This window comes from Misgurnus anguillicaudatus, chromosome 18 (assembly GCF_027580225.2).
Source record: "Misgurnus anguillicaudatus chromosome 18, ASM2758022v2, whole genome shotgun sequence".
Classification (NCBI taxonomy): domain Eukaryota; kingdom Metazoa; phylum Chordata; class Actinopteri; order Cypriniformes; family Cobitidae; genus Misgurnus; species Misgurnus anguillicaudatus.
Window position 1 is genome coordinate 39793558 of NC_073354.2, and position 23998 is coordinate 39817555.

Below are 23998 nucleotides of genomic sequence, written 5' to 3' on the forward strand. Positions count from 1 at the left end.
ACGGGTCTTTATAAAAAGGTCTTTATACACCCCTTATAATATACTTTTGTATATTATTTTGCATGTCTGTCAAGAGATCCTTTTAAAAATTACACACTGCACCTTTAAAACAAGACCAAGATTAGGCTTCTACACCAAATAATGCCAGAGTTAAATTCATTTAAAGATGGACATCAACTTTTTACCCCTCAACAAACAAAAGGGGTGGCGGTGACAGTTAAGGGGTTAAATTGTCATATCAATATGCTATATTTGAAATTACTACAGTACATTGTGTGTAAACCATAGTAATTATTTGATTTCCCAAAATGAAATAGTCTTGAAATAGTCACAACAGAAGTAACAATGTTTGTTTTGGCTCGTTGAGTTCAGAGTTTGGTAAACAATCTTATCTCTGTTTGAATTGAGCTTGTTTGGAGTTTTAAGCCCCTGCGACATGTGTGACGTCAGCGCTTGATAAAAATAATCCACGCGTTTCACATGACACTTGTAACTTTGGCACAGTTAGTGAAAAACGTAGATACTATTATATTTATATACACTTTAACATCTTTTGCACTCAAAATATGACTGAAAATATTATTGTTTATGATATTTCATTTATATAGTTTTTATAAAGATATTGTTGTTTTTTATGTTTTTAGGACATTTTGCTGTCAACGTTTTCTGTTATGTTCTGTAAAACAAAAACAAAAAAATAATGAAGAAATTTTGCACATGAAAGAAAGACTGGCTGTGTTTATGTGTGTGCGTGCACACGCGCGCGCGCTCACGGTCTCATTGAGTTTCTTCAGTATGGCGATGACACAGACTCGTCCTGTCGTTGCACCGAATGTGTCGTGAGTGAATCATCAGATGTAATGAGACTATAATGAAACTTTAATGAGAAGTCAGAGATGAATGTGAGAGTCTAATGTTGGAGGATTTTTACTGGATCAGAGCTGCGGAAAATCACTCCGGATGAGTCCAAGCCAAACTTTTGCGCTTCTCTTTACTAAACCTCCACGAAACGCACAACTGTAAACTATGCAACTATAAACTATAATCTTAAACTATAAACTATAATAACAGAGTCACAGACTCGCATCTGCAGGAAACACAAACTCTGAATGAACTAAAGAGGAGGAGGAGGATGGAGTTCACGTTTGACAACATGGCCGCTAACTTTCATCTTCTCATTTTGAAAGTTAAAGAAAATAAAGCGATATTGCGCGTTACGTCATAAAAAAACGTACATTTAGCTTTATTTATGTTGAGTAAGATAGAGATTTAGGGAAAGTGTTTATTGCTACAAATTTAACTGTTTCCGGCTTACGGAAAACAACACTGTAACTTTCTCATGGACATCAGAGATTTATACATTACGCGCATTACTGATCTCTCTCTCTCTCTCTCTCTCTCTCTCTCTCTCTCTCTCTCTCTCTCTCTCTCTCTCTGTATATATTTATAGTGTGTGTTTTGCTGTTTCCGTAATTTTAAAGTAGGAAGTCAAAAAGGGAAACTTAAACATTAAAGTACTTTGAAGTAGCATAATGTCGTTTTCTGTGTGCATTTCCTTAATGTTGTATTATCTTAAATAGAAAGTATCAGCATTATCTAATACCATTATTTACTATACCATTCTAGTGTACTCTTTGAGAAGATAAATTGAATATATTGTTTAATTATTTTGCAGCTTGCTTGTAAAAAAATGAATCTGAATAAGTATTGTGGTGTTACTATGTAACAGTGGTGGTATGAGATGATGAATAATTACTGTGTTTATACCCTGGTACCAAAAGAATACTATCAACATTATTTTGTTATTCTGAAGCATGGTAATATTTTTTGTTAAGGTACTTCTTTTTGTAAGGGGGTGTAGAGCTCAATGAATGATTTAGAGATGGATTAGGAAGTAGCTTATACAGTTCTGATTGGCTGTACAGGTAGATAAAAACACACAGAGCTTAATATGGTGTCCCGGTTAAGTCTGAATATGTTCATTTACAGAGGCCTCAAAAGGTTTTTGGACTGTTAAGTGACTTACCAGAGTAATCGCAGTTGTAGTTGGTCACATTCGATGTTAAAAATGTAATTTTTAAAGGCTTATGTGGACAAAGATTAAGGAGTTTAAGGAGTCTGACATGTGTATGTGTTTATAATGGACAAGTGAGAGTTCAAGTTGTCATCAAAGCAAAAATAACCATCGGGAAGGTGGGGGTCTGTACTGCTGTGTGTGTGGGTGCATGCATGTGTAGGGGCTTCTACAGTACATTGGTTTTAAAAACAATGTTTTAAACTTGCTTTTATTCATGTGACCTGCCCGAAACCTCTTACCAGAGAGAGAGAGAGAGAGAGAGAGAGAGAGAGAGAGAGAGAGAGAGAGAGAGAGAGAGAGAGAGAGATTTGAGCTCTGGAATCTTAGGAATGCTTGTACCCCTTGTGTGATATTCTGCCTACCTGCTACACACACACACACACACACACACACACACACACATGTGCTTGTCCACATTCACACACAGTGACCCTGTGGCATGCCCACAGACTGGAGGACCTCTTCCAGATTTAGGACATCATAAAAGAAACACCTAAAGGTGTGAGTGTACATGTCCTTTGCTGAACATCTATTTTTATACTTAAGTTGACATGCGCTCTCCTGATTCAATCCACACCATGCACTCCTGATTCACTCTGCGCCGCGCGCTCCAGATTCGCTCCGCGCTCCGCTCATGATCCGCTCCTCGCTGCGCTCACAATTCGCTCCACTTTGCGATCCCGATGCGCTCCGCGATCCCGATTCCCTCCAGTCTGTGCTCCCGATTTACTCTGTGTGCTCTCAATTTACTCAGTTCCACGCTCTCCTGATTCACTATGCTCCGCGCTCTTATGATTCACTTCGCTCCGCGCACTCCCGATTCGCTCCTCGCTGCGCTCACAATTCGCTCCGCTTTGCGATCCCGATTTGCTCCGCGATCCCGATGCGCTCCACTCTGTGCTCCCAATTCGCTCCACTCTGTGCTCCCGATTCGCTAGACTCTGTGTTCCCTATTCGCTAGACTGTGTGCTCCCTATTCGCTAGACTCTGTGCTCCCTATTCGCTAGACTCTGTGCTCCCTATTCGCTAGACTCTGTGCTCCCTATTCGCTAGACTCTGTGCTCCCTATTCGCTAGACTCTGTGCTCCCGATTCGCTACACTCTGTGCTCCCGATTCACTCCGTGTGCTCTCGATTCACTACGCTCCGCGCTCTTCTGATTCACTACGCTCCGCGCTCTTCTGATTCACTACGCTCCGCGCTCTTCTGATTCACTACGCTCCGCGCTCTTCTGATTCACTACGGTCTACGCTTCCGATTCGTTCCACGCTCCGCTCACGATTCGCTCCGCTCACGATTCGCTCTGCTTTGTGCTCCAGATTCGCTCCGCTCTGTGCTCCAGATTCGCTCTCCCGATTCGCTCCTCTGCATGCTCTCGGTTTGCTCCTCGCTCTGGATTTAATCCTCTGCATGTTCTTGATTCACTCTGCTGCGTGTGCTCCTGATTTCACTCCTTACAGCAATGTCAGAGTGTTATGAGTGGTTGTTTGAGTTTTGCTATAATGTTACTAAAGTGTTCTGTGTGTGGTTGTTAGTGTGTTGCTGTGTAATGGCTTAGGCATTCTAAGTGTTTGCTAAACTTCCCAAGTTAAAAGAGCTCCACCCAACCAAGTCACAGTGATATTCTGCGTTGCCAGATAAGACTCTGAGTCAGAAATGCAAAAAATCTTTATTGTCCAAAAATATGCTTAATTTTCTCTATGCAAAATACATTATCTATAATTTCATTCTTTTGGTTTGGTGGTGAAATATTACCCAGACAAGTTTTCTAAGATACAAACAAAGTGTATGTGTGTTTAACTTCTGGCCTATCAGCCTTATTTGCTTCTCCACAAAATGCAAATACTGATTCCAGTCCTGTGAAATGCACACAAACCTCCTGCACTCAGTCACATTACAAATGAATAGATGTGACGTCCAAGCCCACAGTGAATGAGTTTGATCTTGTTTTGGAGTAAAGACTCTGGACATGAGCTCATCAGGGCTAATGTCCACGGGAATCATCTTTAGTTTAGTTGATCTCCACAGATGAGATATTCGGGTGATTCTCACAAACCATTGAAACACCACGGCACTAATGATTTTAGCTTTAAAATGTGTAATATAGTAACATTAAAAAGCATCAGAATTAACACAATACTGTGTTCTACCTTGCACAATGTGTGATTTCAACATAAGAATTTATCATTGTAAATTTTATCTCATTTTCTGCTGAAATTCTCATTACCGCAATGTGTCCGGCTGTGTTTGAACATGCGTTATGTTGTAATTTAATCAAATTAACACAAAAATATTAAGAAAAAAAATAAATGGATGTTTTGCTAGACTACTTTAGATGACAGAAAAAATATTTACTGAAAATTCATGTATAATAATAATGAAGAAAAATTAGGGAAATTATGTGTCCATGCCTGATGTTCTCATCCTCCGCAACACTTTTTGAGAACAGTTTAAGCACACATACAGAATTTTAATAAAGTTTGATTTTGAGTGACCAAGCACATGGACCAGTTACTTCAAGATGGCTACCAGGTAAGATCATTTTTTTACAGTTAATTTGAAATATTGTCTTGTCAGAATGCTTACACGACATTTTGATTATCATTACCGCAACAGATGCTTATTAAATGTTAATTTAATTAATAGAAGCATAATACTTTGATTTTAAATGCATGTGCAGAATCTCCAAATTATGTTCTTTCAGGTTTGTCATGTCATTTTGAAAATATGTCAGTGTTGATGTTTTCTGACTGTAGCGGTAATGAGATTTTTTAGGACTAATTTTTTAAATTATGTGACAAAAAGTGTTAAATGATAAGTAAAAGTTTTTAAATTAATGTTCCCATTTACTCCAGACTTTGTTTTTCAATGTCTGGTGGGAAAAAAGTACATTTAAGCAATTTTTACATTTTCATGCTTGACATTTTTAAAACCAAGTTTTCATGAGAATCACCCATTCAGTCATTCATTGCACACGATAGAGAGACAAACACAAGCTGCTACAGGAAGATTAAAAAAGGAAATGACTTCAGGTGATTAATATGACACACATTAGAAACCAAATATATACATAGAGCATTACTGTAAACCACACACGCGCTGTGTAAACTAGCAGATGGAGCTGTCAGTTACGGTCGTCATGGCAAGTGTTACTGTGGTAAATGCTGGTATACTAAATGTTTCCATAACACCTGCTGTTATACACCTCTGTTACTGTAATGATGCTGTTACAGACGTTCAAAAGAAATTTGAATTCAATGTAATTATACTACTTTAGTTTGTGTTTATTAGTATTCTTACCTTCATTTCAGACGTTATAGTATTAATGATGTGGACGCATTAAAGTGTGTGCATATTCCTAATGTGAGCTTTCCAGAAATGTTAATATCTGCTCCGGGACACTGTGTTTGAGTCACTTTGCTTATCTGTATTTTATCACAGTGTGTGTGAATGTAGTGCCGAGTTGTGTGAATTTTGCCTGTAGCAAGAAGCGGACTCTTTGAAAGTTGACACACCAGTGTTTTCTCTTGCTCTAAGATCTCATTGAATGGGATTTCTCTCCCCGAGAGCAGGAAGTGGAAAACCTGTGGTGGATTTGAATATTACTGGATCTGGAATTCTTATTAAGTATGACTTGACTTAATGCACAAGCTGTAGTCCAGTTCATAAACTCTCATATTAGCAGCAGTGAACCAATAATATCTGATTTTATTATTAGAGATGCACTGATGTATTGGCCATTTAAAAAAAAACTAATTGAAACCACCAGTGTATAGGCTATAGCATGAAAAGGCCGGTGCAATAAACTGAATTTATATTTTTAAATTAAGCTTAGGTGCTTAACTCTTTCCCCGCCATTGACAAGTTATCTCATCAATTAAGAGAAAACGCTTCCCTGCCAATGACGAGTTTTTACGGCAATCCATATTTTCGTTATTATCTGCTAGGAGGCACTCTTACACAACTTATAAAACACTAAAGCATCCACTGATCCAAAAACAGTAAAAACTATATGTATGTTTTTATCATCGCTCTGAAGTCCTTTTATTAAAATTTTAGCTTTTTGCTCAAAATGTGGTATTTTTGAAGAAACCTACCCATATTTAGGAGGTAATAAAAAGAGAACAAATGAGGACAGGTTATTTTTGTTTGAAAGCAAAGGGTCTTTTATTTCATTTGATATATTGTATGTTTATAAATTTAAAAAATAAAAACATTTTGGAAGGCGTTAAACTTTTGTGAAAATTAAAAAACAATGCTGGTGCTGGCTAGAAACTTTTTTTAAAATGCTGGTGGGGAAAGAGTTAAATGCAGCGAGTTGTAAAATGTCTGCTGTGTATATTGCAATATGAGCACTACTGAATGCTTTCAACAGATGGCTTGAAAAGCTCTGTTTGAAAGAAATTGAATATTGCCATGCAATGCATTTCTTGTATATGTTATATCTGTGATTTCTGTCTGCAATTATATAGTATATATTTAAGCAATATCGCTCGAGTAGGAGTGTGATATAGCTCTATATCATCACGGCTGTGATTAGGCCAGAGGCACGAGGCCGCAGGAGGCAATCACAGCCGTGATGATATAGAGCTATATCACACGACTCCGAGAGCGATATTGCTTTTATACAACAGTTCCACGGCACACGTTTGAAAAACAAAAACTAGAAAACAACAACGGAGTTATTTTAAAAGCCTCTTTGTTTGAGAACTACTTCTTCCGCCACGGATTTGACGGCGGCCAGAATGACAGGTAAAACTTTCGGCTGCTTTGAAGCTCATAACACCTCAATAGACGGAAAAGCCGTTTCTTTATATAACCTTTTCTTGTTCACAAAGTGTAGTTTTAAGATTAGCTCAGTCGAGAATGTATTTGTATTATATTTAAATCCACAGTCGATTAGTAAAGATAAAGCCTGTTTGAACGTCTGCTTAGTGAGATTCGGTACGAATGAGAACCAAAGCATGAGCGGACATCAGTGTTCACTCGCCCCGCTGACCACCGCCCTCTCTGGGCTACATCTCTGAAAGAGATACCCTGGCTCTCATGTTGGCCTTGTTTGTTTATGATGATCGTCAAAATGAGATCAAATCAGCAGTATTTGGTGTCATGATCAAACTATTACTTGTTTTTTAATTCATATTTAGTGTCTTTTGTGTTGTTATTGTTTTGGCGCGAGGTAAAAGTTAATAAAACTATTTGTATAACGTTACTATTGCTTTCTCATTTATTCTTAACGCGATACGAGCACTCGATTATTATTATTAAACTTTGTTCTTGTCAGTACTATACAAAACGGTTTTGTATAGTGTCAGAGAGATGTTTTTGCATGCTGCTTATAAATATATCAGTGGCGATATCTCATAACATGTTTTAATAGTCACGTCGCGATTAAATAAATGATCAATGTCCACATTTAAAAGCTGCGGTGCTTACCTGCAGTTTCACGGTGTTTTCGCGTTCTGATAAGAGATATAGCTCCGGAAAAAAGTGTTTACATTCCTCTTTCCAAGTGTCCACACGATGTGACAAGACATTAATCCCATTAAGTTTAACGTAACATCCAAGAGCGCTGATCTTTAACGGAATAATAACTTCCGATTGGGATTCACCGACTGATTTATGAGCTAGTGAACTAATGAGACACACGGAGAGTGTTTAAAAACAGCGCGTCTGTGTTTTTCCATTAAGAGATGAGCCTGTTTAGGACCTCCATTCACTAGGTGGCGGAATGATACGAAAGGTGAAGCGGTTACTGTGCCGTTATCAGTACAATATCGCATAGCTCTTAGCCAATCACATTCGAGAACCAGAAAGAACTGTTGTATAAATATATATATAACACTGACAAAGGCATCCTAAATGGTTTTGCTTAAAAAAAAAATCCTTTTTATGTTTTGCGACGTGACTACTAAAGGTCGACCGATAGTGGATTTGACTGATACCGATAACTAAGTTGGTCCCTACTTGCCGATAACCGATTATTCGACCGATAGTTTTTAAAATGGATACTGAATAAAAAACAAACAAAACAAAGTTTCACCAAGTGAAACAGTGCTGAGATGTATTACAAAAGTAATAAAGCAAACAGTACTGAACCATAAAAAATACTTTTATTTAATTTTTATTAATTACTTTATAATGATATGAAGCAACGGATGCATTCGGAAAAACTATCGGCATGGATTTTTTGCCACTAGCCGATTGTTCCACCAATGAACTATCTGTGCTGATTAATCGTCAAAACCAATTAATCGGTCTGCCTCTAGTGACTACTGCAGATGTGCGCATTGAAACATTAAACCTCAGTGCTAATCAATATGCCAAAAAATGTTCATTTTGTAAGAGTAAAATATTTAAAGACTTGCAAAAAACAAAACGAAATCTGTATCTTACTTTGTAATGTTGGCCCGGTGAAAGTTTTAAATGGAAGCTTCAACGAAAATTATTTGTTACCCTGTCTGGGAAATGAGATTAGGAGCATCAGAGTTTGATGTCACATTGATTTCAATCTTTGACATGGTCTTACTTAGTCAATATTAAAGATATCAAGGTTATATTTTCACAGAATATAAATATAAAACCTCTTTTCACAGTAACATTTTGCTCCGTCTGAAAGTGGCTCATATCTTCTGTGAGCTTGGTGTTTGGCTCTGAATAGATGCAGCTATGAATGGAGGCTCGGGAATTACTGCATCAGCAGAGGCTAAAATATAAAGACCACACACACACACACACACACACACACACACACACACACACACACACACACACACACACACACACACACACACACACACACACACACACACACACACACACACACACACACACACACACACACACACACACACACACACACACACACACACACACACACACACACACCTCATATGGAGACTTTACATAATGATTTTCCAGTTATAGTATGTGAGTGAGTGAAAGGTCATACATGTGTGCGTGTGTGTGTGTGTGTGTGTGTGTGTGACAGAAATAGATCTCAACTACACGTCTGTGTGTCTCTGGCTCTGTTGTGTGTTTGTTTTTCCTCATGTTTGTGTTAAATGAGTGTTAAAGTGAGCTGCAGTTGATGTCAGACATTACTAGACGATAAGAGAGAGACTACACAGAAATGAAAGGGCAAAAGTATTTTTAATACACAGATGTGTTTGAGGTTTGGTGGTTTTTTTTCTTTTTATGGTCAATTTTGTCAACAATTTTTTCTCCGGGAACATTTCAGAGTGTCCACATTAATAGAAAAGCTCACAATTTACCCAGATGATGTTTAACTTCGAAAAAACAGATCAGCAGTAATAAACTGTAATGAAATCAATGAATGAAATTAAGCAGTAATGTAATGAAATCAATGCATAACCATGGCATGATGTTACTGATACAGTGATACCGTACAAATGTGTGTTTGTGTGTCGATTGTGGGTTCAGTGACTTGTGTTATCTTCTGATCTTCTCTATTGAATGATCTGATCACATGATCTGTCACACACATAGACTCACATTTACTGTATTGCATGTTTTGGATAGTTCACCCAAAAATAAAAATCCTGTTATTATTTACTCCCCCTCATGTTGTTACAAACCTGTATACATTTCATTGTTCTGAACACATGTGGAAGATATTTTGAGCAATGTCTGTTACCAAACAGTTTTGGAGCACCATTGCTTACCATAGTATTTTTCCTACTATAAAAAATCAATAAAGCTCCTGTTTCCAGCTTGACTACAAATATCTTCCTCTGTGTTCAGCAGAACAATGAAATGTATACAGGTTTGTAACAACATGAGGAGGAGTAAATGATGAAGGAATTTAAATTTTTGGGTGAACTATCCCTTTAAATGTTGAGGTGTTTACAATGTTTGGCTACATAGCTTTAGATACACAAACTGTATCTATTTGGGCAACTTTTTGTATATTTTGAAATATATTTGAAATATATTTTAAAGCATTTATATTTATGTCGCATTGAAAAAAACTTTGTATTTTACAAACCTGTAAACATAACAGTATGAAAAGATTAAAGTTAAATATATTTTAACTGCAAAAAATGTACTTATTAGGGATGCACCGATAGGATTTTTTTGGGCCGATACCGATTTAAACAGACAACTGCTGGCCGATACCGATATTTTGCTATTCAGCATTTATTTTATTAACATCATTAACTCCTTTTTTACATATAATGGATTTCTTTAATAAACATAAATAATGCCAGTGCTATTGCAACTTCAAAAAAAGTTGGACTTCTTATTCTCATTACCGCAACAGTCAGAAAACATCAACACTGACATATTTTCAAAATGACATGACAAACCTGAAAGAACATAATTTGGAGATTCTGCACATGCATTTAAAATCAAAGTATTATGCTTCTATTAATTAAATTAACATTTAATAAGCATCTGTTGCGGTAATGATAATGAAAATGTCGTGTAAGCATTCTGACAAGACAATATTTCAAATTAACTGTAAAAAAATGATCTTACCTGGTAGCCATCTTGAAGTAACTGGTCCATGTGCTTGGTCACTCAAAATCAAACTTTATTAAAATTCTGTATGTGTGTTTAAACTGTTCTCAAAAAGTGTTGCGGAGGATGAGAACATCAGGCATGGACACATCATTTTCCTAATTTTTCTTCATTATTATTATACATGAATATTCAGTAAATATTTTTTTGTCATCTAAAGTAGTCTAGCAAAACATCCATTTATTTATTTTCTTAATATTTTTGAGTTAATTTGATTGAATTACAACATAACGCATGTTCAAACCATAGACTGTAAAAAATATGGACGACGCCTGTTCGCTCTCTTCCATTGGTGAAAAGTGAAGGCGCCAGTTGCCCGATATGGCGCTGACATCTTGGGTCTTGAGTCTGCGCAATAGGGATTTCGGGACCAGTCATGCGCAGTAGAGAGCAGGAAGGGAAGGCGCGAAGTCAAAACCTCGCCCTTGCTCTCGCAGAATGCGCATATCACACGATATCACAGCTGTCAATCATGACGTGACACCACCGTTTTTATATCATTAAATAACTAACTAAACACAAACCTATTTTAAAACAAACATTTGAATTTACATCAGCGTGATAAAAACTACAGTAAATGGCAGAAACCAGCTTCGGAAAAAAGATAATTGAAGTGTAATTAATTTTTTTAGTTGGTCTCAAGTCTCATTGAATAACATGGGGAGGCGGGCTTTATGACCTATACTGGGACCGGTCACTGGGGGGCGATCGAGACGTTTTGGCTTCACTTTTCAGGGCTTGTGCGGCACGCTTGGTTCAAACACAGCCGGACACATTGCGGTAATGAGAATTTCAGCAGAAAATTAGATAAAATTTACAATTATAAATTCTTATTTTGAAATCACACATTGTGCAAGGTAGAACACAGTATTGTGTTAATTCTGATGCTTTTTAATGTTACTATATTACACATTTTAAAGCTAAAATCATTAGTGCTGTGGTGTTTCATACTAAAGATGAATTTCTAGTATATTAAGCACAAAACCAGTGTGCGAAAACAAAGCACTTTAAGTACACCATGGAAGTGTACTACTTTTTCACCTGGTACGTTTATTTGTGGGCATTTCATTGTGTTTGTAACTTTTTGAGATGTGTTTAAACTTCAGCACTGTGTGTGTATTTGTGTTCATTGATCTGGTGCTTTAACAACACAAAGTGTGTCAATCTCACAGCTTAAGCTGACGTGTATGTATGTGCCTGTATCTGCCAGTGTGTTTTTTTTTTCAAAATGTCCTTGTAAATTTTATTTTGAAACTTGTGTTTGTGTGTGTGCGTGCATGCGCGTGCACTTGTGTGTATGAGTTCAGAATGCCGAATGTTTTAGCAGTGTGGTGCTAAAGGTCTGAAATGACTGTTTAAGAAACAGTTCCCAGTTCCCACCCGTGTGTGCGTTTGTATGTTCAAACAAAGGGATATAAAAACTCGACAAACAATGATTTAATTGAGCCGAATAGGATAGACAGTGAACAAATAATGACAGAATGAGAGAGCGAGTGTTTAGGAAGAAAGAGGTCAAGTGAATCGCAGTTTTACTTTAGTTAAAGTTGTGTTGGATTTTGCTTTTGTCACTTTTGTGCTTCAGTTTCGAGAGGATTATGAGTAAATCTCATTAGAGACGTTGAAATCTTTGCAGGAATGTGTGTGTGTTTGTATACGTGACATTCTTAGGTGCTTTGCAGTCGGTAGAGAGATTCTTGTTGCGTTCTTCATTAAGATGGAAATGTTTTTTACATTCAGTGGTGTCTGTGTCGAATGTCAATTACAGAAACAGAGGAAGTGGTTTCTCTGGTTGGTTGCCCACCTCCTCATCTCTCTACCTGCTATTAAGATGCATTTTAAAGCACTAAATACAGATGTTAAACAGGGTGACACATATAGAGGATGTGAAAGATGCATGTGGTCCTCATAGCACCTGTAGTGTTGTGCTGCAAAAAATGACTTTCTTACTTAGTATTCAGTACAAATATCTAAAGATTCTTAAATTAAGATGTATTTTCTGTATGAGCAAAATGACTTAGTTTTTAGACCAAAAAAAATACAATTTATGTGAATTTGCCAGTCTGCCAGTGGGGTACAAAAACGTTCTTGAATTTTTCTTGAATTAAGTGTTTAAGAATAAAGTTCACGATTTATGTTTACCCCATTGGCAGATTTTTTTGTGTGCATGTTTTAAGCATTACCTTAAAGGATAAGTACATTTTCTTAAAAACAAAATCCAGATAATTTACTCCCTACCATGTCATCCAAAATGTTGATGTCTTCATTTGTTCAGTCGAGAAGAAATTATGTTTTTTGAGGAAAACATTCCAGGATTTTTCTCATTTTAATGGACTTTAATGACAATCCTTTTCCTTAGATAAGACCCTTATGCCTCATTTGTGATCGTTTAGACTCATTTGAAACTGCAATTTTAAACTGCATTAAAACTGTTAAGTGTTGGGGTCCATTAAAGTCCATTAAAATGAGAAAAATCTTGGAATGTTTTCTTCAAATAACATAATTTCTTCTCGACTGAACAAAGAAAGACATCAACATTTTGGATGACATGGTGGTGAGTAAATTATCTAGATTTTTTTTAAGACAATGGACTTATCCTTTAACCACAGTTAAGCAACAAAGTCACTTACATTTTTTTGTCTATAAACTAGACTTAATTTCTTAATTTATTTTGCTCATCAAGAAAATGAATCTTAATTGAAGAATTTTTAGATATTTGTACTGAAAACAAAAAAATACTAAGTAGGAAAGTCATTTTTTTTCACAATGTGGTACATTGTGATGCGTCTCTTACCATAGTGAATGACTGTATACCCTTCAACACTGCAAAAAATGACTTTCTTACTTAGTATTTTTGTCTTGTTTTCAGTATAAAAATCAAAAAATTCTTAAATCAATATGCATTTTCTTGATGAGCAAAATGACCTAAATAAAGTAAAATTTTTATAACTTTTTTGTCTAAAAACTGAACTTATGTTCTTAGTTCATTTTGCTCATGAAGAACATGCATCTTGATTTAAGAATTTTTAGATATTTGTACTGAAAACAAGACAAAAATACTGAGCAAGAAAGTCTTCATTTTGCAATCAAGTGCACACATTGCAAAAAATGATTTTCAAGAAAAAAATTCTTAGTATTTTTGTCTTGTTTTCAGTAAAAATATCTAAAAAATGTTAAATCAAGATGTATTTTCTAGATGAGCAAAATGACCCAAGAAAATAAGTCTAGTTTTTAGACCAAAAATATCAAATTTAAGTGCATAAAACAAGCAAAAAAATCTGCTAATGGGGTAAACAAAATTTTTTTAAACATTTTCCTTAAACACTAAATTCAAGAAAAATTTGCTTACCCCATTGGCAGATATTTTTGCCTGGTTTATACACTTTATACTTTTATGGCCTAAAAACTAGACTTATTTTCTTGGGTTGTTTTGCTCATCAAGAAAGAGCATCTTAATTTAAGAATTTTTCTTGAAAATCATTTATTGCAGTGTATGAGATGCATTTTATTTTTAAGATCTTGTCAAGACTTTCTTTACGCACACACCCTCCAAAAAATACATACTTTGTTACTAATAAAGTGACATTATCTTTCTCACCAGTCGCCTCTGTATAACTTGAATTTCTCTGTTTCTAGGATGATAGAGGAGGCGAAGCGGAGGGGGAATGTCATGGCCGATCGGAAGCAGATCTTCACGGACATGAGTGAGTGCCGAACACAGCGTGACCTTTAACCCCACATGTTAATGCTTTTGAATATAAAGTGTTGAGCTGACGTGTGGCTTTTATACTTCAGAGGCACAGAATTACGACACCATCCGGCTCTCCACGTATCGAACCGCCTGCAAGCTTCGATTTATTCAGAAGAAATGCAACTGTGAGTGTTACTGTAATGCACATCTGATTTTAAACGACAAACACCTCCAGCAATATGTCGGTATAAAAGTGGTCAACCTATGTGGTGTTTTTTTAATGGAAGATGCTGAAATGTGGGCGATTTGACGCAAATGTAATTACAGTAAATGAGCGACAAACAGAAAATTGGTAAAAACTAAATCAACATTTGTGTTGCATAATATTTATGCCCTTTTTAAATACTTTACGAGATATAGGTACTGCAGATCTGATACCTCACTGGACTGTTTAAATAAAACTACTACATACAACCTAAAAGAGACCCAGCGCATAAGTTCAGATCCTGATGAAACCAAATTATTTTCGATCTAGTTTTTTACTCATTACCATGTTTCTCTCAGTGCATCTGGTGGACGTGTGGAATACGATCGAGGCGATTCGTGATAATGGTTTGAACACTCTGGATGTCTGTACTGAGATCAGCTTGGCTCGACTGGAGACCATCATCACCTGCATCTATCAGCAGCTAAATAAACGCCTGCCCACCACACACCAGATCAACGTCCAACAAAACACCAACCTGCTGCTCAACTTCATGCTGGCGGCTCGCGACAGGTGCGTATATGTGATGCTCTTGGGTTTGTGAATCTGGTTTGTGGTGTTGTTATTCTGATGGTGTGACCGTGTGTTTTACAGCGATGCTCAGGGAATGTTGACGGTTTTCTCTGTGAAGGTCATGCTTTCGGTGTTGTGTGGAGGAAAACTGGTGGATAAACTTCGCTGTGAGTTCACTTACGACCTTAATTAGTCTCAAATGTCACAAATGATTGTTCTGGTTAAGCATTGCGTTAGCTATGCTACAGTCATGTGTTTGATCCCACATAGTACAAACGTACTGATAAAATGTATACCGAAATTGCCGCAAGTCACTTTGGATGAAAGTGTCTGCCAAATGTATAAATGTAAATGTTAAATAATGTGTGTAACATCTCTACTCAAAAAAACAGCTAAAACCAGCCTAAGATGGTTGGCTGATTTAAGATGGTCTTTCAGCCTGGTTTTAGCTGGTGCAACAGGCTGGTTTTAGGGGGGTTTTGGACACTTTTACTGTAAGCTGTGAGACTAGCTGACACACCAGCTTTCCAGGCTGGAAGCTAAGTTGGTTGGCTGGTCTGAGATGGAAGTAGCTGATTTAAGCCTGGCAAAACTGGTCACGCTAATGAGTCAGCTGGTTTTAGCTTGAAAAGTTGCCAAAACTCCTCTAAAACCACCAGCCTGCTACACATCTTAACCGGCTAAAACCAGACTGGGAACCAGCAAAAATCTGCTAACCAGCTTAGACTGGTTTTAGACTGACCAGCTAAAAACAGCTTGACCTGCTTAAAAGTGGCCAAACCACTCTAAAACTAACCTGCTGCACATCTTCACCAACTTAACCAGACTGAGAGACCAGCAAAAACCAGCCAACCAGCTTAGACCGGTTTAAGCCTGACCAGCTAAGACCAGCTTGACTACCTAAAAAAAGTGACCAAACCCCTCTAAAAACCAGCCTGCTGCACATCTTAACCAGCTACAACCAGGCTAGGAGACCAACAACAACAAGCCAACCATCTTAGACTGGTTTTAGCTTGACCAGGTTAAAAAGTGGCCGAAAACCCCTCTTAAACCAGCCTGCTACACATCTTAACCAGCTAAAACTAGGCTGGGAGACCAGCAAAAAACAGCAAACCAGCTTAAACTGGTTTAAGCCTGACCAGTTTAAAAAGTGTCCAAAACGCCTCTAAAACTAGCCTGCTACACATCTTAACCAGCTAAACCAGGCTGGGAGACCAGCAACAACCAGCCAACCAGCTTAGACTGGTTTTAGACTGACCAGCTAAGACCAGCTTCACCACATAAAAAAGTGTCCAAACTCCTCTAAAACCACCAGCCTGCTGTCACAAATCAAACGGCTAAAACCAGGCTGGGAGAACAGCAAAAACCAGCTATCCATCTTAAACTGGTTTTAGCTTGACCAGCTTAAAAAGTGGCCAAAACCCCTCTAAAACCAGCCTGCTACACATCTTAACCAGCTAAAACTAGGCTGGGAGACCAGCAAAAAACAGCAAACCATCTTAAACTGGTTTAAGCCTGACCAGTTTAAAAAGTGTCCAAAACGCCTCTAAAACCAGCCTGCTACACACCTTAACCAGCTAAACCAGGCTGGGAGACCAGCAAGAACCAGCCAATTAGCTTAAACTGGTTTTAGCTTGACCAGTTTAAAAAGTGGCCAAAACCCCTCTTAAACCAGCCTGCTACACATCTTAACCAGGCTGGGAGACCAGCAACAACCAGCCAACCAGTTTAGACTGATTTTAGCTTGACCAGCTTTAAAAGTGGCCAAAACGCTTCTAAAAAAAGCTTGCTACACATCTTAACCAGCTAAATCCAGGCTAAAAGATCAGCTTAGACTGGTTTAGCCGGTCTTTTTAGTAGGGATGTTACATAATGAAATTCATAATAAATGTATTACACTAGATCGCAAACCTCTTTAATCTTCTGCATCATAAACAAGTGGCGAACTGAATGAGATCAATCTTAGATCATTTATTTAAATATTACATACTGTAGTTTATAATCACAATACTCATTATTACATTTTAACCTGATTCACATTAAAAATATCTTAATTTTAAACATGACACCTTTTAAAGTAAGCTTTACCAAATGCTTGTAGCACAAAATTGTGCAGGTTGATGGTTTACAATCTGTAAGATCTTATAAGTGCTTCCCCCTGGTGGATGAAGAGAGTAATTACACAAAGCACATGCAGTATAACTGATCTAAAAAAATGTGTTTGTGTGTGTGTTTAGATATTTTCTCTCAAGTATCAGACGCTCACGGTGCGATGGTGATGTCAAAGTTCGATGACTTTCTGCGGGAGGCACTAAAGTTACCCGCCGCTGTGTTCGAGGGGCCGTCGTTTGGCTACATGGATCACTTTGCCAGATCCTGTTTCCCTCAACAAGTAACTATTTATAACATATTTCTTACATTTTCCATTTTGGTGTAGTGGTGGTTGCTAGCCCAGAAATAGTTAATGCTCACATTTAAGGTTAGATGTTGATGTTCCTGTAGCTTAGTTGGTAGAGTAATGTGTTACAATTGATTAATTCTTTATATGTTTGTGTGTTTATTAGAAGAAAGTGATGTTGAACATGTTTCTGGACTGTGTGATGTCAGATCCTCCTCCTCAGTGTGTCATCTGGCTTCCTTTAATGCATCGTCTGTCTAATGTTGAGAACGGTAACTACACTGAATATTATCTGCCTGGTTATTTAAGTTATTCAGAGTTATACCACGGGTCTGTTGAATGCTGTATTCTGATTGGCTGAGAAATGTTCTATGGGTGTTGATTATTTTTCTGTAAACCGCACACCTAATTTTTCAAATGTCTTAAAAATAGGCACCAGAGCAATGTTTGTGGTATAAGCAGAATAATTTACTCCGATCCTTTGAATTATTTGAAAATAATGCACACCCGCTTCGCGTCGTGCCGCATTACCACCTTGGTGTGCATTATTTTCTTATAATTCAATGGCCCGTCGTCAATTATTCCTTACTTAATATTCATTCTCTCTGTCTTAGTCTATCATCCGGTGGGATGCTCTTACTGTCGCTCGGAGGGCATGACGGGATTTCGCTATCGCTGTCAGCAGTGTTTTAACTATCAGCTTTGTCAGCACTGTTTTTGGCGAGGTCACGCCAGCGGAAACCACAATAACCAACACCAGATGAAGGAACATTCATCCTGGGTAACGATCTGTGTTCATTAACCTTCAGTTAAATCGATAATGTCATAATCATTTCGTATGAATTTTGTCCCTTAAGTCTACTGAGAATGTTAGGTTCTTGGTTTCTTCTTCCAAAAACTTGTGCTTATTTCATTTCTATTATATGTATGTATTTTTATGTGAAAGGGACACTCCACTTTTTTGAAAATATGCTAATTTTCCAGCTCCCCTAGAGTTAGACATTTGGTTTTTACTGTTTTGGAATCCATTCAGCTGATCTCCGGGTCTGGCGCTAGCACTTTTAACATAGCTTAGCATAATCCATTGAATCTGATTAGACCATTAGCATTGCGCTAAAAAACAACCAGACTTTCGATATTTTTCCTATTTAAAACTTGACTCTTCTGTAGTTATATTACGCACTGCCTGAAAAAAGTCCTCTTGGTATCTTTCAATAGCAGAGGACTATTTTCGGGCAGTGCGTAATATCACTACGCCTGCTGCAGCCATGTTACGGCAGCAAAGTCCTTGATTATTACACCAGAATGAGAGTATAGTTCCTAGCCTAGAAAATCACAACTTTTTATTTTCAGTCGGTCTTAGTACACGATATAACTACAGAGAGTCAAGTTTTAAATAGGAAAAATATCGAAACCTTTGGTTATTTGTTAGCGTGATGCTAATCGTTCACATTAGCATCACGATGCATTATAAAAACAATATTATTTACCAGCCCTAATAGGATATACAGTACAATAGATAAAAACAGTAGCCTGGTTTCCATTACAGATATGCGTAAAACTTTTGCGCTATTTTCTAAACATCGATAGAAAACATTTGCAAAATGTCAACATTTCCAGTAACAGATGTTATGCGACTAAAAGGTTATTTTTCCTTTCGTAATAAGTTTAAAAACAATCTTGACAACGGATGTAGGTTTACGTATATCGCAGCCAATGCTCAAGCCATAATTTTTAATCAAAGAATCGCATACACTTTTGCATCTTTAAAGAATGATTGTGTGAATTATTGCGAGAGGAAAAGTTGTTTTATTCGCATAACATCTGTAGAGTTTGGTTCCAAAACACAATAAATACATTTTGACTAATTTTGGCAAAAACTTGTTTTCTATAGACGGTTTCAGCACTAACAACATAAACAAGCGGCTTTCGTGGTCAACACGTAACTTCCGGTAAAGTCCTTTTAAAGTAGTTTACTTATATAACAAGCAAAACAAACAACACATAGATTACCTAGGAAACCAAAACATGTGTTTTTTCGACAAGGTGTTTGTTTAAAAGTTCAGTTTCAGCAACTAGTCAGACCATTAAACCATCTGAAACCAGAATTAAAATTTGGACCAGGCGCGTAATCGCATCATCGCATGTGCGTCCAATGAAACGGTCTTTACCAAAAAGTCACAAGATGAAAACCACTATTTTCTGTTACAAACGTTCACATAGCATCTTTAAGTTATATAAACATAAAAAATTCAAATCCAAAATTTGATTTTCAAAGATTTATTATAAAAACTGAGAAATTATGACAGAATAACACGGCGGATATTGGATTTTGCGTAAAATTAAAAATTTACTTTTTAATACTGACCTGATACAATACTGATTTTGGCGGTAACTATTTTTTTAAAAATGGCGTTTATCGCATTTTGGAACTAAACTCTTCATCTGTTACTGACATTTTGCTAAAGTTTTTTATCGATGTTTAGAAAATATCACAAAATTTTTACGCACATCAGGTAACCTTTAAATGGAAAAATTGAATTGCCTGAAAAACCACATCCTGCGATTGTAAAAAATGTTGACGTGAAAAAAGAAATTGACGTGTTTCCATTGGCCGTATTTTTTAATTCGCAATTTCAAGTTGCCCAATTTGAAGTATAATGGAAACGTAACTAGTGTGACTATATTTTTGTGAGGAAGCAGTTCGTGGTATTTGGGTTAAATAAATGGATGACTAGGGTTTGTCAAATTAAAAGTGGTATAAAAGTACAAACTAGTTTTGGTCTCACATGCTGTATGTATGTATGTATGTATGTGTGTGTGTGTGTGTGTGTGTGTGTGTGTGTGTGTGTGTGTGTGTGTGTGTGTGTTTACAGAAATCTCCTGCTAAGAAGTTTGGTCGAGCCATCAGTAAATCTTTGGGTTGCGTGCCGAGCAGAGAGCCGTCCCACCCCATTTATCCAGAATACCCAGAGAAACCCCTCAACCTGTCCAATATAGTGTAAGTGACTCATAACAAACATAACTGAGGACATCTCATCGACTTCATTGCTTTGTATCCCCTGAATCCTCACACAGACCTGTGAACATTATCATCAATAGTGAGGTCCAAGTATAGTAAAACCTGTATATAAACACTGTATATGCTCTCCTGTCTGTGGCCATTTGGGAAGTTTTGGAAATGTTTGTATTGTAAAGATGAGCGACTTATTTGTATAATAAACGGTGTGTGTTTGGTTCAGTATAAACACTGCCATGTTTGATTTAGTCTGAATGTGTGCGAGTGTACATTTGTGTTACATTCGGACTGTTTTGTTTGTTAATTCAGTCCAGCGCGTCCAATAGGAAACATGAATGAATCGGCTCCGCCCCCTTCTGCTGGCTCCACCCCTGCTAAGAGGTGAGCACATCTTTTCTATTTTCATATTTCAGAGGAGCCTAAAATGAGAAAGAATGAATGTTTTAAAACATTGTATTTGTATGTAATGATATGAATTGTATCAGTTATAACAGATAAGAACAGATGAGAGTATTCAAATACATTTATTCATTCACTTCTTGATCTTTTTTTCTGTGCGTGTAGACTGCCGACTCTCAGTGCAGCTCAGCGTATGAATGAGGAACATGCGTTGATTTCAGCATATGTGAATAAACTACAGCAAAGCCCGCGGTGAGTTTACAGCGCTATCAGCTGAGGTTATTTCAAGTCTTTAAAGTGTAATAATAATATTTTCTCTGTGTGTGTGTAGAGCATTGGATAGTCCCAGCCGAACAGATGAAGAACACAAACTCATCGCTCGCTACGCGGCTCGTCTTTCCACAGATGCCGGAAACATTGCCGTGAGACACAAACACAACACACACACAACACATCTGAATAAAGACACAAAATCCAAAGCTTTTTATTAATTATGATCAATTAACCCTGACATACATCACATCCAAATCACAAAACACACACAGTTACAATGATGTCATATTGTGTTGTTCTGAATGACAGAGTCCTGCAAACTTCAGCTATGACACAAACAAACAGCAGAGACAACTTATCATGCAACTGGAGAACAAGAACAGGTACACACACACACACACACACACACACACACACACACACACACACACACACACACACACACACACACACACACACACACACCTGCACAGGCTGTTGATGTTAAACGCTGCCTTCTGTGTTAAGGCCTATGACAATATTGTGTATGTGTTTGTAAACCCCTGTAATACTCGTGTGTGTGTGTGTGTGTGTGTGTGTGTGTGTGTGTGTGTCTGTGTGTGTGTTTCCAGAGAGATTTTGCAGGAAATCCAGCGCTTACATGTGGAGCATGAACAGGCATGTCAGCAGACCCCAGAGAGAGTCCAACAGAACCCCACCCTACTGGCAGAACTGAGACAGCTCAGGTAACACACACAGACAGCTGCACACAAAGAAACAAAATACACAAATAGATAGCTAAGCAAAGACAGACAACTACAGACGGACAGCAACACACAGACAGACAGATTGCTACACACAGACACAGCAACACACACAGACAGGGAGCTACACAGACAGACAGATAGACAGACAGGCAGACAGATGAGAACACACAGACAGACAGACAGAAAAATATACAGACTGCTAAACACACGCACACACACACACACACACACACACACACACAGACTGCAATGCACACACACGCACACACAAACAAACAGACAGACACAGCAACACAGAGACAGACAGGCAGCTACACAGACAGACAGACTGATACACAAACAGACAGCCAGACAGACAGACTGCTACACAAACAGACAGACAGACAGACTGATAGATACAGACAGACAGACAGACTGCTACACAAACAGACAGACAGACAGACTGATAGATACAGACAGACAGACAGAGTGCTACACAAACAGACAGACAGCCAGAGTGCTACACAAACAGACAGACAGACAGACAGACAGACTGCTACACAAACAGACATAAAGACTGATAGATACAGACAGACAGAGTGCTACAGAAACAGCCAGACAGCCAGACTGCTACACAGACAGACAGACAGACAGACTGCTACACAAATAGACAGACAGACAGACTGCTACACAAACAGACAGACAGACAGACTGCTACACAAACAGACAGACTGCTACACAAACAGACAGACAGACAGAGTGCTACACAGACAGACAGACAGACAGACTACTACACAAACATACAGACAGACAGACAGCTACACAAACAGACAGACAGACAGACAGACTGCTACACAAACAGACAGACAGACTGATAGATACAGACAGACAGCCAGAGTGCTACACAAACAGACAGACAGCCAGAGTGCTACACAAACAAACAGACAGACAGACAGACAGACAGACTGCTACACAAACAGACATAAAGACTGATAGATACAGACAGACAGACAGAGTGCTACAGAAACAGCCAGACAGCCAGACTGCTACACAGACAGACAGACAGACAGACTGCTACACAAACAGACAGACAGACAGACTGCTACACAAACAGACAGACAGACAGACTGCTACACAAACAGACAGACAGACAGACTGCTACACAAACAGACAGACTGCTACACAAACAGACAGACAGACAGACTGCTACACAAACAGACAGACAGACAGACTGCTACACAAACAGATTGACAGACAGACAGCTACACAAACAGACAGACAGAGTGCTGCACAAACAGACAGACAGACAGAGAGACTGCTACACAAACAGATTGACAGACAGACAGCTACACAAACAGACAGACAGAGTGCTGCACAAACAGACAGACAGACAGAGAGACTGCTACACAAACAGATTGACAGACAGACAGACTGCTACACAAACAGACAGAAAGACTGATAGATACAGACAGACAGACAGACATAGCAACACGCTGACAGACAAACAGCTAAACAGACAAACAGACTGCTACACACAAAGACAAAAGACAGACACAGTAACACGCAGACAGACAGACAGACTGCTACACAAACAGACAGACAGAGTGCTGCACAAACAGACAGACAGACAGAGAGACTGCTACACAAACAGATTGACAGACAGACAGCTACACAAACAGACAGACAGAGTGCTGCACAAACAGACAGACAGACAGAGAGACTGCTACACAAACAGATTGACAGACAGACAGACTGCTACACAAACAGACAGAAAGACTGATAGATACAGACAGACAGACAGACATAGCAACACGCTGACAGACAAACAGCTAAACAGACAAACAGACTGCTACACACAAAGACAAAAGACAGACACAGTAACACGCAGACAGACAGACAGACAGCTACACAAACAGACAGACAGAGTGCTGCACAAACAGACAGACAGACAGAGAGACTGCTACACAAACAGATTGACAGACAGACAGCTACACAAACAGACAGACAGAGTGCTGCACAAACAGACAGACAGACAGAGAGACTGCTACACAAACAGATTGACAGACAGACAGACTGCTACACAAACAGACAGAAAGAC

The 23998-nt window shown here is 38.1% G+C and overlaps 1 protein-coding gene across 2 annotated transcripts in view; it reads left to right on the top strand.

Annotated features, from left to right (window-relative positions):
• The first annotated feature begins 763 nt into the window (after nucleotides 1-763).
• The window catches only part of dtnba (dystrobrevin, beta a), a 33099-nt gene continuing 9864 nt past the window's right edge, over nucleotides 764-23998 (top strand). For both annotated transcript variants that reach the window (XM_073856497.1, XM_073856498.1), the window contains exons 1-14: nucleotides 764-958; nucleotides 14253-14321; nucleotides 14413-14493; nucleotides 14873-15086; nucleotides 15168-15253; nucleotides 17324-17478; nucleotides 17651-17756; nucleotides 18099-18265; nucleotides 20361-20485; nucleotides 20813-20884; nucleotides 21068-21154; nucleotides 21234-21324; nucleotides 21485-21558; nucleotides 21787-21900. In XM_073856497.1, coding sequence (XP_073712598.1) covers nucleotides 14255-14321; nucleotides 14413-14493; nucleotides 14873-15086; nucleotides 15168-15253; nucleotides 17324-17478; nucleotides 17651-17756; nucleotides 18099-18265; nucleotides 20361-20485; nucleotides 20813-20884; nucleotides 21068-21154; nucleotides 21234-21324; nucleotides 21485-21558; nucleotides 21787-21900 — 1439 coding nt within the window. In that variant the 5' untranslated portion in view covers nucleotides 764-958; nucleotides 14253-14254. The remainder of the gene's footprint in view (nucleotides 959-14252; nucleotides 14322-14412; nucleotides 14494-14872; nucleotides 15087-15167; nucleotides 15254-17323; nucleotides 17479-17650; nucleotides 17757-18098; nucleotides 18266-20360; nucleotides 20486-20812; nucleotides 20885-21067; nucleotides 21155-21233; nucleotides 21325-21484; nucleotides 21559-21786; nucleotides 21901-23998) is intronic.